This window comes from Euleptes europaea, chromosome 10 (assembly GCF_029931775.1).
Source record: "Euleptes europaea isolate rEulEur1 chromosome 10, rEulEur1.hap1, whole genome shotgun sequence".
NCBI classification, from domain to species: domain Eukaryota; kingdom Metazoa; phylum Chordata; class Lepidosauria; order Squamata; family Sphaerodactylidae; genus Euleptes; species Euleptes europaea.
This window is the reverse complement of record NC_079321.1, coordinates 34,021,552-34,033,962: the sequence shown is the minus strand read 5'-3', so window position 1 is coordinate 34,033,962 and position 12,411 is coordinate 34,021,552. Positions and strand designations below refer to the sequence as shown.

The window sequence follows — 12,411 nt, the reverse complement described above, 5'->3', positions numbered from 1 at the left end:
TCCTTGACTCCATTGTCAACCAAAAGGTAGAGTGCAACCAAGAAATCAGAAGGAAATTGAGACTGGGAAGAGTAGGCAAGAAAGAGCTAGAAAAGACTCTTAAGTGTAAGGATGTGTCACTGGCGACCACGATCAAAATAATTCATGCCATAGTATGTTTGGGTGAGAAAGTTTGACAATGCCATTACTATGTTTGGGTGAGAAAGCTGACAGGAAGAAAGTTGATTCCTTTGAAATGTGTTGGAGGAGAGTTTTACAGATACCATGAGCTGCCAAAAAGACAAATCAGTCATTTCTAGATCAAATCAAGCCTGAAATCTCTCTAGAAGCTAAAATGATCAAACTGAGGCTATCAACATGTCTCATTACGAAAAGACAAGACTCACTGGAAAAGACAATAATACTAGGAATACTTGAAGGCATTAGGAAAAGACCTAACATGAGATAGATTGACTCCATCAAGAAAGCCACAGACCTCAGTTTGCAAAACCTAAGTAAGACCATTAATGACTGGACATGTTGGAGGTTATTAACTCATAGGGTTGTCAGAGGTGAGTTGGTGGCACATAACCAAGTTATGTGCCAAGTCAGAACCAAGTCCTAATTCACTGTGTTGCTCCCTAATAAGTACTGTCTAATATTATACATGTTTGACAAAAGCTCCAAAGGAATTTGCTCCCTTTTACTGAATCAAGCTACAAGTTATGCAGAGTTTTGTGGAACTTTCCTCCAACTTGTAAGAAACAAAAGCAGCCTTGGAAGGGATAAGAGAAGGTATTTAACCCTTTCCATATAGGTCTCTTTTCCACTTTCCCTCACCCACGGAGAAAAATATACATCACCTGCATTCTCTTCCCCAGTGAAACTTGGTGGGGGATGATTTTGAGCAAGAAAAGCAGCCGGCATATAAAGGATTAAGCACCTTCTCTTCTTTATTCTTTCTATTCATTGAAACCTATATCTGCTTATAAAATGCCAGGCATACACAGAACACAGAGTGCTCAAAATAAAAAGAGAGATACTACCAGAAAGCCACAACCTGTGAACTGGATAATTTGCCCCTTATGCCAGATATGATTGTGTGTGTGCGCGAGCACTGTGATTCTTCAGTAGCAACAGAAGGTACCCAATTCTTATTACTAGTTTACTGTTCTTGAGAGCTGATGTCTGTCCTTCAGATTAATAGCTACTGTTGTTGATCTTTAGCTAAGGTGAATACTCATGATGATCTAATCGGTTAGTTACCTCTTAACACACTTTGATCACCCTGTGGTACTTGGCAATGATAAAATAGTGGATTTTCTTCCTCACTTTGCAGGTGGAATGGGAATTAATTTACATTGTTGATTGTGAATTAATACCCATGTCAAAGCTGCTTCGCACATACGTGAATACTAAGGTGAAGCTGAGAATTTCTTCCATTGGAAAAAGTATATTTAAGATAAAAATTCTGTTTGTGGTGTTTGATCTGTAATGCATACTTATTTGCAGCCGGTAATGAAAGTATCACATGAGTTTAGTTTACCTTTGGTTCCTCTGGATTGCCAATTCAACTGAAAGTTTTTCAACAAGCTCCACAGTGCTTATGAAATAAGTACCCTTTCCCCCCATCTTAACCTTCACAACTTATTTCTCCCTCCATAGCTCCATTTTTAACCAAATACAGTACAGGGACGCAATCTTTTGCATGAAACACCCTCAAATAATGGGACACAGCTTGCATTTTAGAGATTTCACCCCCTCAACCCCGGGCCATTGGGGGGGGGGGGAACTCTCAAAGAGTATTTCTCTGAACATAAGGCCGTTGGTGTTTCCTATGGGTTTTGAGGAGGAGGGAGGGTGACGGGGCTCTTCCATTCGGACAGATTTTGGCTGCGATGGTGAGAACGCGTTGCTGGGAGCAAGCCCCATTGACTAGAATGGGACTGGCTTCTGGGCGGACCTGCTTCGGACCGCTTCCCTCGAGTCCGAAACCCTCAGCCCTGGCTACGTGCCTGCATCCCTAGCCCCTCGCAGAGCGCGCCAGTTGCCAGCGTCCAGGTAGCCAGGGCAGGCGAGGCGGCTGGCCGCCGCGTCCTCGCGAAGGAGAAGAGCGGCGAAGTTCAAGAGGGAGGTTGGCGGTCCCCGGCTCGCCTCGCAGCTGCTCTGCGCGGACTGAGGGCGCCAGCCCCGCTCGCCCCCCCACCCCCCCGGCCAGGGCGACCCGGAGCCCGTGCCAGTGCCCCCCCCAATTGCTCCCTTCCCCACCCCCTTCAATTCCCGAGGAGGGCTGCAGAGCCGTCGTTGCCCGTCGTCTCGAGGCAGCTCCGGTTGGGTGCGGGCGCAGAGAGAGCTCTCTGGCACGCGCCCGCCTTTTTCTTCTCCTCCTCCTCCTCCTCCTGGCTTTTTTCTTTTTCTTTTTGCCGTGGCTTGCTCCGAGCCGCCTCCGCCGCCGCCTGCAGAGCTGCTCAGGGGTGCCGGGCGCGCTTTGCTGGGGGATTCAATGCCCGCTCCGCGGCTGGCTACCTTCGCCATTCAGAGAGGACTACTCTAGCTGCATGGGAGGAAATGAACGTGGCGGGGAAGCCGTCTCCTCCAGCCCAGCTCGAGCGGCCGGACAGCCTCCTCGTCCCCACTTGGGCAAGTACCCCCCCCTCCCCGCCCCGCTTCTCTTTCTAACCCCCTCCGCGTCCCAGCTGCGCGCCGCCGCCGCTTCCCAGCAGCAGCAGCAGCAGCTCTCGCTGCCCAAACCCCAGCGGGGAGCTCGTGCCTCCTCGCGCTCCTCCGGGCAGCCAGTCTTCTCGCCCTCGCCTTTCGTCCCTGGGCTGGGTGGGCTTTCCCCCCTCGGAGGTGTCGCGTTGCTCGCGGGGAACTTGGGGGAAAGCCTCAGAGCGGCGCGAGGGCAGCCCGGGCGAGGGGCGAGGGGCGAGGAGGGGGGGGGGGAGAGCGGTCCAGCTCGGGGCTTTGCTTGTTTTGGCTGTTGGAGGGTCACGGAAAGGTCTCTGTGCGTTCAAGGGAAGGGGGCTGCCTCAAGCCAAAGGGAGCGCTCTGCTGTGGTGCGTGCAGGAGGCAGCAAAGCGAATGTGTTTGTTCGGGTGCCTTTTCACAAGGAGCGGGGAAGAGTTAAGTGCTAAGAAAAGTTTAGCTCCTTGGAAACTGGCTTCCCTCTTGCTTTACCTCGGGGCTAAACTAGACCTGGTACGCTGTTGCATCTGTTTTCCTCTCTCCTTTCCTTTTTGAAAACCAAAAGCAGCTTTTTTGGGGGGGGGTGAGTGGGAAGGGCAGTTTAACCCTTACCTTTCTCTCTAGGCGCTTTCCCTTCCCTATCGTTGCCTCCCTATGCATTTCTTACTGGTGTGTGTGTGTGTGTGTGTGTGTGTGTGTGTAACGGGGCGGGGGGGGGGGAATACCCGCTACAGGATCTGCATGATCTGTATCTGTACTATTGAATGGTTTGCCGAGCTATGCAACTTTTATAAAAGTTTTTTTAAACCCCCAACAGATTAGCTTTAAATATAGTTCACGTATAGCTGCTGGCATCCACCCACCCTCAGAAATCTTTCACTGGATTTGTGCTGCTTAAAATAAGAATTTTTTAAAGAAGTGGCAGGGAGTTGTGGGCGGAAAAGAGGCATGGTAAACGATATTCTACAGTTTGGTCATATGCATCTGGCTTTCAAAGCAGAGTTCTCTGAAGCCAAACTGAATCTCACCTTCAAAAATAAGTGACAAAAAAATCTTTAAATGGAGCGGTGGGCTAAGATTTTAGATGGTGTGTGTGAGGGGAGACCTAGCATCTATGGGGGTTACCACATTATGTATTCCCACCGATGTATTAAGAGTTTGAAAACGTTATAAAAAATACTGTTCGCACTTTGTTTGGCCCCTTTAGCAGTGAAGACATCTTCCAACCACTTTTTAGCTGTGGCATCCAAAAACCCTTTCAAAGCAATGTTTTTTATAACATTTTCAAACTCTTACTACATCGCTGGGAATACATAATGCGGTAACCCCCTAAGTTATGTTTTACTCAGATGTGCTTAAAGCAGTTTATTTCAGTGGGAATTACGTTTCAGTAGGAATTAAGTGCACATAACTATACACTGGATTGTGGCCATCATATACATCATTAGACTTGTAAGTTTTGGAAATTCTCTAATGTGCTGTTGAAAGGTTGCCTGTAGTATTGCTGGACAGCTATTCTGAAACTGAGAAATGGTAGTGCTTGCAGGAGTGTAAAGTGCATGAAGACCAGCTAGAAGGCAAGTCTTCTTCTGCATGGAGATAGGAAATCTCTTCCCAAATATTACCAATAGATGAGTCTGTACAGTACACGAATGTAGAATCTTTTAAATCAGATGCTGGTGTTCACAAGAAGAAATAGAGAGGGTTCAAAGCATGCCATGTCAGAGATGCTTGTAAGATAAGTTTTACAAGGCATGATGGCTATGTGAGGTCTAGGGAAAGAACCAGTTCATTGCAGATACCTGGTGCAACTCCATATATAGCTGGCTGACCTCATGGTATTATTTCTCTGATCATCTGTTAGGAGTATAATAAAATAAAAAGCTGGTGTTAATTAAAGTGTTGACAGTCTTAATTTCTCAGTAAAATGCACATATTGCTGTGATCACTTTAAATGAGTATAGCTCAACTACATGAATCTCTGCTTGGTGGTTAATGGAGCCAGGCAGAAGTGCCTCTTTATGAATACATTAAAAGAATTTATGAATACATTCAGTTCAGTAAATGATATGGTCTCTTGATGGCTATTAAAAACATCAGTGTCCAAATCCATGAAATCAGCTATATTTTGGTTGAAATGGCAAATCTTTTTTTTTTTGGTCTGCATTAAAAGTAACTTTATTTGCATGTGCTAGGACTCATCAGATGTTACTGAACAAAAACAATGTTTTGTCTCTCAATAACAGTGGCTACAATTCTTTGTGGAGCTGCTAGTTGCACACATATAAGGAACAAAATGGATTACCTGACTACGTGTTGATGATAATAGTAATTACTCCTTTTATCACTCTTAATTATTGTTGTTTGAAGTTAATTTCCTGGTTGGCTTGTCAGCCTTTCAAACATCATGTTGTTGCTTCTAAAAAAGTGAGCTAGTCTTTATACTCCTTGCTAATATTTTCTGCAAACAGGACTACTCTCACCTGTTTGAATGAGAGTTGACTGAATAGTGTTAATAGGATCAACATATATCCTCTAAGCTTAAACAATTTTTTATAATAAATTTAGAAAGGTTTTCTTTAATTTGTTTGAACAATAGTGGAGTAGCTTGGGAAAGTTAGTGAAGGCTTGCTCCTGGCATGAATATTAAACTGAAGCGCTGTGTGTCCTTAAAAGTTTTATGTCTCATTAATGCTGGATTTGTGTTGATAATTTTCGTTGATTTTCATATGTACAGAAAAACTGACAGATTCAATAAAATAGTTAAGGAAGTGTCAGCCAAGTCATATACATTCTTGCTTGGGATGCCCCTAAACAGAGAGTAACTTACAGAGGGAGAAAGCACACTCTTGACCCACCATTGTTCTGTACTTTAATTTGGTCTAGGCCTTTGTTCTGGAACATAGTTTAGTGCCAGGGCTCAATTACAACATGAAGTGAATGAATTGTATGGCTATCCTCTGACTAAACAAAGATTACTGCTGCTATTAGTGCCTTTCCTTACATTTTGCTATTATTGATAGAAAGGTAACTAAAGAATAAAATGGGAGTCCCAAAACCTTTGGAAGCTGTGAGCACTTTTGGCATGTTGAAAACACCTTCTAGGCATCACGATAAAACGGCTGTCATGATGGGAGTGAGCAAAGCTAACCACAGAATTGCTGTCATGATAGAAAGTCACAAAATATTGCAAGGTTCTAAGTCTAGTGCCTTCCGATGATGGAGGCAATTGTTCTAAATTAATACAAAGGCGATTCTTCTGAAGCACCTCCTGCTCCAGGAAGCTAGAATTGGCTGTTTGCCTTTGGGAAAAGATGCTTTGACAAAGAAGCAGGTGGGCACCCATGTTGAGGATTTCTGGAATTGAATATATGCATCCTACAGATTTGTCAGGGGTAAATTAAATGTATCCTTGGATATATTAATGTGGTCACTCTACTAAGGTATAGTTCTTACAATCTTTAGTTCTGCTTGTATGGATGGAAGAATAATCTGTCCACATGTCCTTCAACAAATGTCTTGTGTCAAACCAGATTACCACAGATACAATCAACATCAATTCCTCACAATACACTGGTTGGAAAAATAAAAGGAATTGCTGAAGCCCATGTACGTTATTCCGAAGTTCACATATTATGTTTGCATGCCCATGTTTGCATGTGTAGAAAGAATAGTTTAAACCGGCCCACTAACTGCTAGATCAAGGGCAATGTTAACTTCATGGCTTTATTTTCTTTTAGCTAAAATCTATTTCAGAAGAGACTGTTGCATCCTAGAACCTCACAGTGGAATCTTCTGTGCACACTGAGTCCACTGAATAGGATTGTATTGTGAGCTTCCCACATGCATTAGCTAGGACCTTTTCCCTATCTGTATTCAGGTGCCTAGAAAAGATTATGTCGGAACAATCTTTAGCCAAGTCTCATACATACCTGCTTAGGAGGAGGGTAAGACTTCCAAAGGAGGAGATGAAGCATTAAGGACTTGAGCTCCAGTGCCTTTTAAAATAAATTAAACAGTGATAATTTACAGCATCTGAAATTCATTTATTTTGATAATGTGGTTCTTATCAAGATGGGACACTTGCAGTGCAATTCTAAGAAGAGTTGCTCCAGTCTAAGCCCATTCATTTCAATGGGCTTAGACTGGAGTAACTTTCCTTAGAATTGCACTGTAAGTGGGACATGAGCATACTAAAACCATATATGCAAAATGATGTTTTTTGTGGGGTGGCAATCAGTAATACATTAAAGCATTTATAGGCAAAGGACTTTAGGGATAGTGGTTCATGCTTTAGGACACATTATTCCAGAGCTTTAAATCTGAAAGCCCTGTTCTTAAAAGTGTGAATAACAATTATCCTCAGCGTTAGCTTGTTATGTGGGTTGAAAACTAATGGATGGCAATTTTGGAATATTTCTTTGTGAAAGGTGAAAGTTGCTGCCTAACCTGTAAGATTAAAAGGTATAGTGTTCCTTTGCAGTAATGTAGATATCTGATCATTTATGGCCAATCCTGCTCCCTTTGGCACAGACAGTAAAGCATTCATTGCCCCATGTTGAGGAAATATATACATTTTTTTAACTTGTTAAGAGTTTAATATCCCACCCTTCCTTTGCTCAGGGTAGGTCACAACAATATAATTAAATCCTACAGTTTAATTTAAAAAAACCCTTAAAATTGCTTAAATAATTAAATATATAATAAAAAAACAAGAATAATAAATACCCACTTTAAATGTTAAAAGTCTGTTTTAAAGAGGTGTTTTTACTTTACAATGAAGTGATTCCACAAGGTGGGTACAGCCACAGATAAGGTCCTAAACCTTGTGTTTGGTAATTGATTGCAATGGTTGGAAAGTAATGGGCTGTACATCGGTCAGATGTAATGGGATCTCAGTAAATTAATGGGCTCCTATACTGAGGAGCTGTGCATCAGGTATGCTGGTCCTAGGCCTGAAAGGCTTTAAAAGATCAACAGCACCATCTCAAAGCAGGAGGCAGTTCTAGTCAGTGCAGCTGCTATAATATTGATTGCATACGTGCTAGGTACCGTGCCTCAGAGGGATGATGGGCAGCCACATTCTGAATGTTCTGAAGCCTCTAAGTGGTCTACTTGGGCAACCTGTTGTAGAGTGAACTGAACTAATCAGCCTGGAGGTTACTGACAGATGGCTTAGTAGGGCGGGATCGGTTCTGGCCAAAAGGGAAGTCATGGCATGAAACTTAAAAGGCTCTTCTGGCCACTCTGGCTACCTCATTTTTGTTGTTGTTGTTGTTTGTTTTTTAACAGCAGGCCTAGGTTTCTAAAAACCCTGAGAATCTTTACCTGGATTGATAGAGATACAGGGACATAATCTGTGTTAAGGGTGTCTATATTGTCAAAGCAGTAATATGCCCCACTCCTCTAGATTTAATTTACACATTCTCCTAACTTGCTTGCTCATGACTTCAAGAGAAGATCAGAGACTGCTGGCAACCCCATTACATCTTCAAGGCCCTCTAGCAAGATGTCATTATCAGTCATATCAAAGGTCCCTGGAAGATCTAGTAAGATTGTTATAGAGGTATTCCCTCCATTTCCAACCACAGATTGTACTCCATAGTACTAAAGCCATCTCTGTCCTGTAACTAGGTATGGAATTACATTGAAATGGATCAAGTAATGAAGTTTTACTTAGAGTTTGGAGTTGCTGTGTCATTACTTGATCTACAGCTATAACGTGGTTATGGATATATCATGTGGTTATATGGCTATAACATGTGGTTTGGCTTCAAGTATCATATGTTGTCCCAGTGAGCCTAAGGCCTCACTTTTGCATTTGAATATAGAATTTAATAGATCTTGAACAGCAGAGTTTCAGTTGCTGTAGTGAGGAGGGAGAACAGATGCTGCCACCACCACCAAATCAACAAATTTATGCCCAGTTCAGAGCAGGAAATCAAATCTAGTGTGTGACCTTTACCCATGTATATTGCCCAGTACAACCTAGGACAGCCCCAAGGGTGCCGTGGCAGCCAAGATTTCATGAGCAGAACTTGACAAGGCAGACTAGGCATGAAAGTTTATGTCCCCCACCATTCTAAATTAAGGGAACTCCAACACCATATTTGAGGCCAGCTGAGCCAGGGAATCTGCTAGGCAGATGGTAGTCTATAAGAATCCATAATCAGTCCCCAAATTCTAGCACAAGAAATAGTCAATGTTCTCATATCTATGAAAGAGGAAAGGCACTTGACAGGATCATGGTCCCATAACTTCCCTGCCCTTCCAGATGAAGTTAATGATGGACAGAGTACGAAGCTGGCACAAGCTAAATTAAACGTTAGTTATCCATTCTGTCTCAGTAAAACATGCCAAGTCACCCACTCATCAAGTTCTGTAACACTGACCTTGTTGTTCATGGCTCTAGTGTTAACCAATACAAGAGTTAATGGGAATTTCCATGGTTTGCAGCATCCACATCTCTTTGGCTGGATTGGAGATTACCGGTAAATGAGGAAAGAGCATTCGTGTATCTCTCAAACTGTTCATAATTTTTCCTCCTTTCACTACTGTTCTCCCCTGCCCACTCAGAACAGTTGAAGTAAAATACCAAATGAATTTTCCAAAACCCCATAAGGTACCAATTTTCCAAAAAAAAAAAAAAAAAAAAAAAACCCCACACACACCCTCTATCCTGGGTGTAGACTGCCTATTTCCTTTGAGACTCAAGGTGGATTACACAAAGTATTGCCATCAGTGAAGCATAATAATACTGTCAACAATACAATAAAGCGGGATTACAAATATAGAGGGTAACATACTAAATATACAATACACAAGAGAACAGTATAATGTATAAACAAAGATGGGAAAAGTTTAAAAAATCTTATGGCTGGGGAAAATATCTAGTTAAAATGAATGTACTGCCAAGATTGATTTTTTTAATTTCAAATGTTACCAATCTCTATAGAGGAATTTTTTTTTAAAAACATGGCAAAGAACAATAAATAACTTCATATGGAGAGGGAAGAGACCAAGAGGTAGGTTTAAGATATTACAAGATGAGAAGAAAAGAGGAGGGTTGGCAATCCCAAATATCAAAATGTATCATCAAGCAGCAACATTAGTATGGATTACATCAGGGAATAAGGTGGCACCTATGTCGGTGTGGGGGCAAACATGCCAGCAACTGGGTGCTGCCAGCCCCTGCCACCAGCATAGGCACTCCGGCAGGGCATTCTTCAAGGGAAAACCTGTGTGGGCATGTGCCTTTAGGCAGCTTCCACAGCCCTTTCACCCCAAGAACGCCCCCTTGAGCAGCGGTGGGACTGCACCACCTTTTTTGGTGGCACAGCCTCGCTGCTTGCTATGGGGCATTTCCCCCTGTTTTTAATTTTAAATTTAACTAAAAGGCTTTTTATGCCTCCTTGGTGGCCAGAAAGCCTCGGAGGAGGCAGCATGGTTGTGCTGCTCCTAGCTGCCGCAGATCCCCCCCCCCCCAATCCCTTCAAGATTGGGCTGCCCATGCAAAGAATATTGAAAATTAGGTTTGTGTTAGATCCAAAAAGCATGTTATTAAACATTCCACCAAGCAATTCAGCAAAAACATATAATGAGTTATTTAGGTATATGGCAGTGATGGCGAACCTTTTAGAGACCGAGTGCCCAAACTGCAACCCAAAACCCACTTATTTAACACAACGTGCCAACACGACAATTTAACCTGAATACTGAGGTTTTAGTTTAGAAAAAACAACTCATACATTAACATCTTTTGTCTTAAAAGAAAAACACAATAACAGCTTTCAATGATACAAACAACTTTTTATTGGTAGGTAACCTGTGATGGACTTTTCCTCCAGAAATTTGTCCAGTCCCCTCTTAAGGCATCTAGGCTAGATGCCATCACCACATCCTGTGGCAAGGAGTTCCACAGGTTAATTACATGCTGGGTAAGTGGGTGTTCCTCTTTTAGTAGGGGATTTCACTGAAAGGTGGGAGGCGCTGCAAAGCCCGCGTTGTGACCTGAGCGCTCTGCTCCCGTCCAGCTATGCCATGCTGTGAGCTATGCTCCCCTCCAACCTAGCTCCTCTCCAACCCCACCACGGGAATCACCTTCACCACAGACTCAACAGGCTGCCGTCCGCGCCGCACCCTCACGCCACATGTGAGCCACCTGGCATGTGAGCCGCCCTGCCGCATGTGACAGGGGAGGGAGGAAGTGCTCCCATTGGGCTGCTGGGCAGAGGGGCAGGTGATGTGAGAAATGTCCTCAGGTGCGCGTGGAGAGGGGAGGGGAGCAGCCCGGCCCCGCGTCCCTCTGGCTTTCTAGTAACGAACTCAGGCAAACTCTGTGCTGGGGCGACAGCATGTGTGCCCACAGAGAGGGCTCTGAGTGCCCCCTCTGGCACGCGTGCCATAGGTTCGCCACCACTGGTATATGGTGACAGCGACAAGAGTGATGTATACAAGAAAGTGGAAAGCAGAGGACTACCCAGACGTAACTGAATGGACAAATAAATTAGCAGAATATGTAGCTGGCTAAATTAACATCTTTAGTGCATAACAGAGCAACCTCTGAGTTTTATGAAAAATGGAAACTATTTTTAACTATACAGCTGATAACCAATAAAAGAAATAGAATGTAAGAATTTAAGTAATAAATGTATTATTAGATATGCAAATATACTTAGAAAGTAGAATACTGTAAGTCAAAGAATGTGATAATTTGACTGTAAACACGGCCGCGACTCACCGCTGAGCCCGGGGTTGCCGGGTTGTGCCGGGTGGGGCGCGGACAAGCCAGCCCAAGTCCGTGGCGGCGCTGGAGGGGGTAGAACGAGGGTTCAGGGGGCTGCTGGCCATTCGGATCCCCTCCCCCCCCCACGTCTGCTCGGGAGGGGGAGAGGCCATGCGGCGTCTTGCCCAACACTAGCTGGGGAGCCGCCAGCCGTTCCGCCCCCCCCCCCCGCGTCTGCTTTGGCCAGGGCAGAGGCCAATCAGCAGCGTCTCGCCAGACGCTGACTGGGGAGCCGCGTGGTTGTCCGTCGGGGCTGGGAGCCTCATTTGAATGAGCCAATGGGCTCGAGGCTCCCAGGGGGTGGGGCCCTCCTGAGGTCGGACCTGGGTGAGTTTTCACTCAGGTCCGACTTCTGGACATAAAAAGAGGGCTCGCCTCCTCACACTCCCTGTTCGCTTTCTTTTGGCCCACCCACCCACCGCTGAATTATAAAGGTCTTATGTTTAGGGTTTTTCACTTCGTTACAACTTTGGGCGGTTTGGCATCGGGGCAGGATCCAGTTTGGGGGGAAAGCAGCCTGCGTCCCTCATTTTCCCACATGGAGGATCCCAGTAAGGGATTTTGGGGGAGGCCGGAAGGGGACATGCCAAGATGGAGGGCTGCCAAGGACGAGCCTCACTCGAGGCTGTCAGGTTGGCATGCCTTGCCATGGGCTGTCAGGATGGCCTCCTTCCAAGTGGCAGGGGACCACACAGCTGGCTGCCGCCCACGTGTGTCCTGGGAACTGCCATCTCTAGCTGTCCCAGCAGGGGTGCTGGGTGCTGCATCGGCCTGCAGGGTGGCAGGCCGATGGTTGGATATGCCCCCATGCCATGCCAATGCCTTGTTGCTGCAATCAGTAAAGTTGGGCCATTTCATCCAAACTTGTCTCTGTGTGGTCTTTGCTTACTATTTAGTGTATGTTACATTTCATTACTTAGGGGTATGTACTAGGCTGGGGAGCGCCTCGCACGGCTAAGCAC

At 44.8% G+C, this 12,411-nt stretch overlaps 1 protein-coding gene across 6 annotated transcripts in view; it reads left to right on the top strand.

Annotated features, from left to right (window-relative positions):
* The first annotated feature begins 2,498 nt into the window (after window positions 1–2,498).
* SNTG2 (syntrophin gamma 2) overlaps window positions 2,499–12,411 on the top strand; it is a 329,718-nt gene continuing 319,805 nt past the window's right edge. For all 6 annotated transcript variants that reach the window (XM_056856441.1, XM_056856443.1, XM_056856445.1 and 3 more), the window contains exon 1: window positions 2,499–2,619. In XM_056856441.1, the coding sequence (XP_056712419.1) occupies window positions 2,548–2,619 (72 nt within the window). In that variant the 5' untranslated portion in view covers window positions 2,499–2,547. The remainder of the gene's footprint in view (window positions 2,620–12,411) is intronic.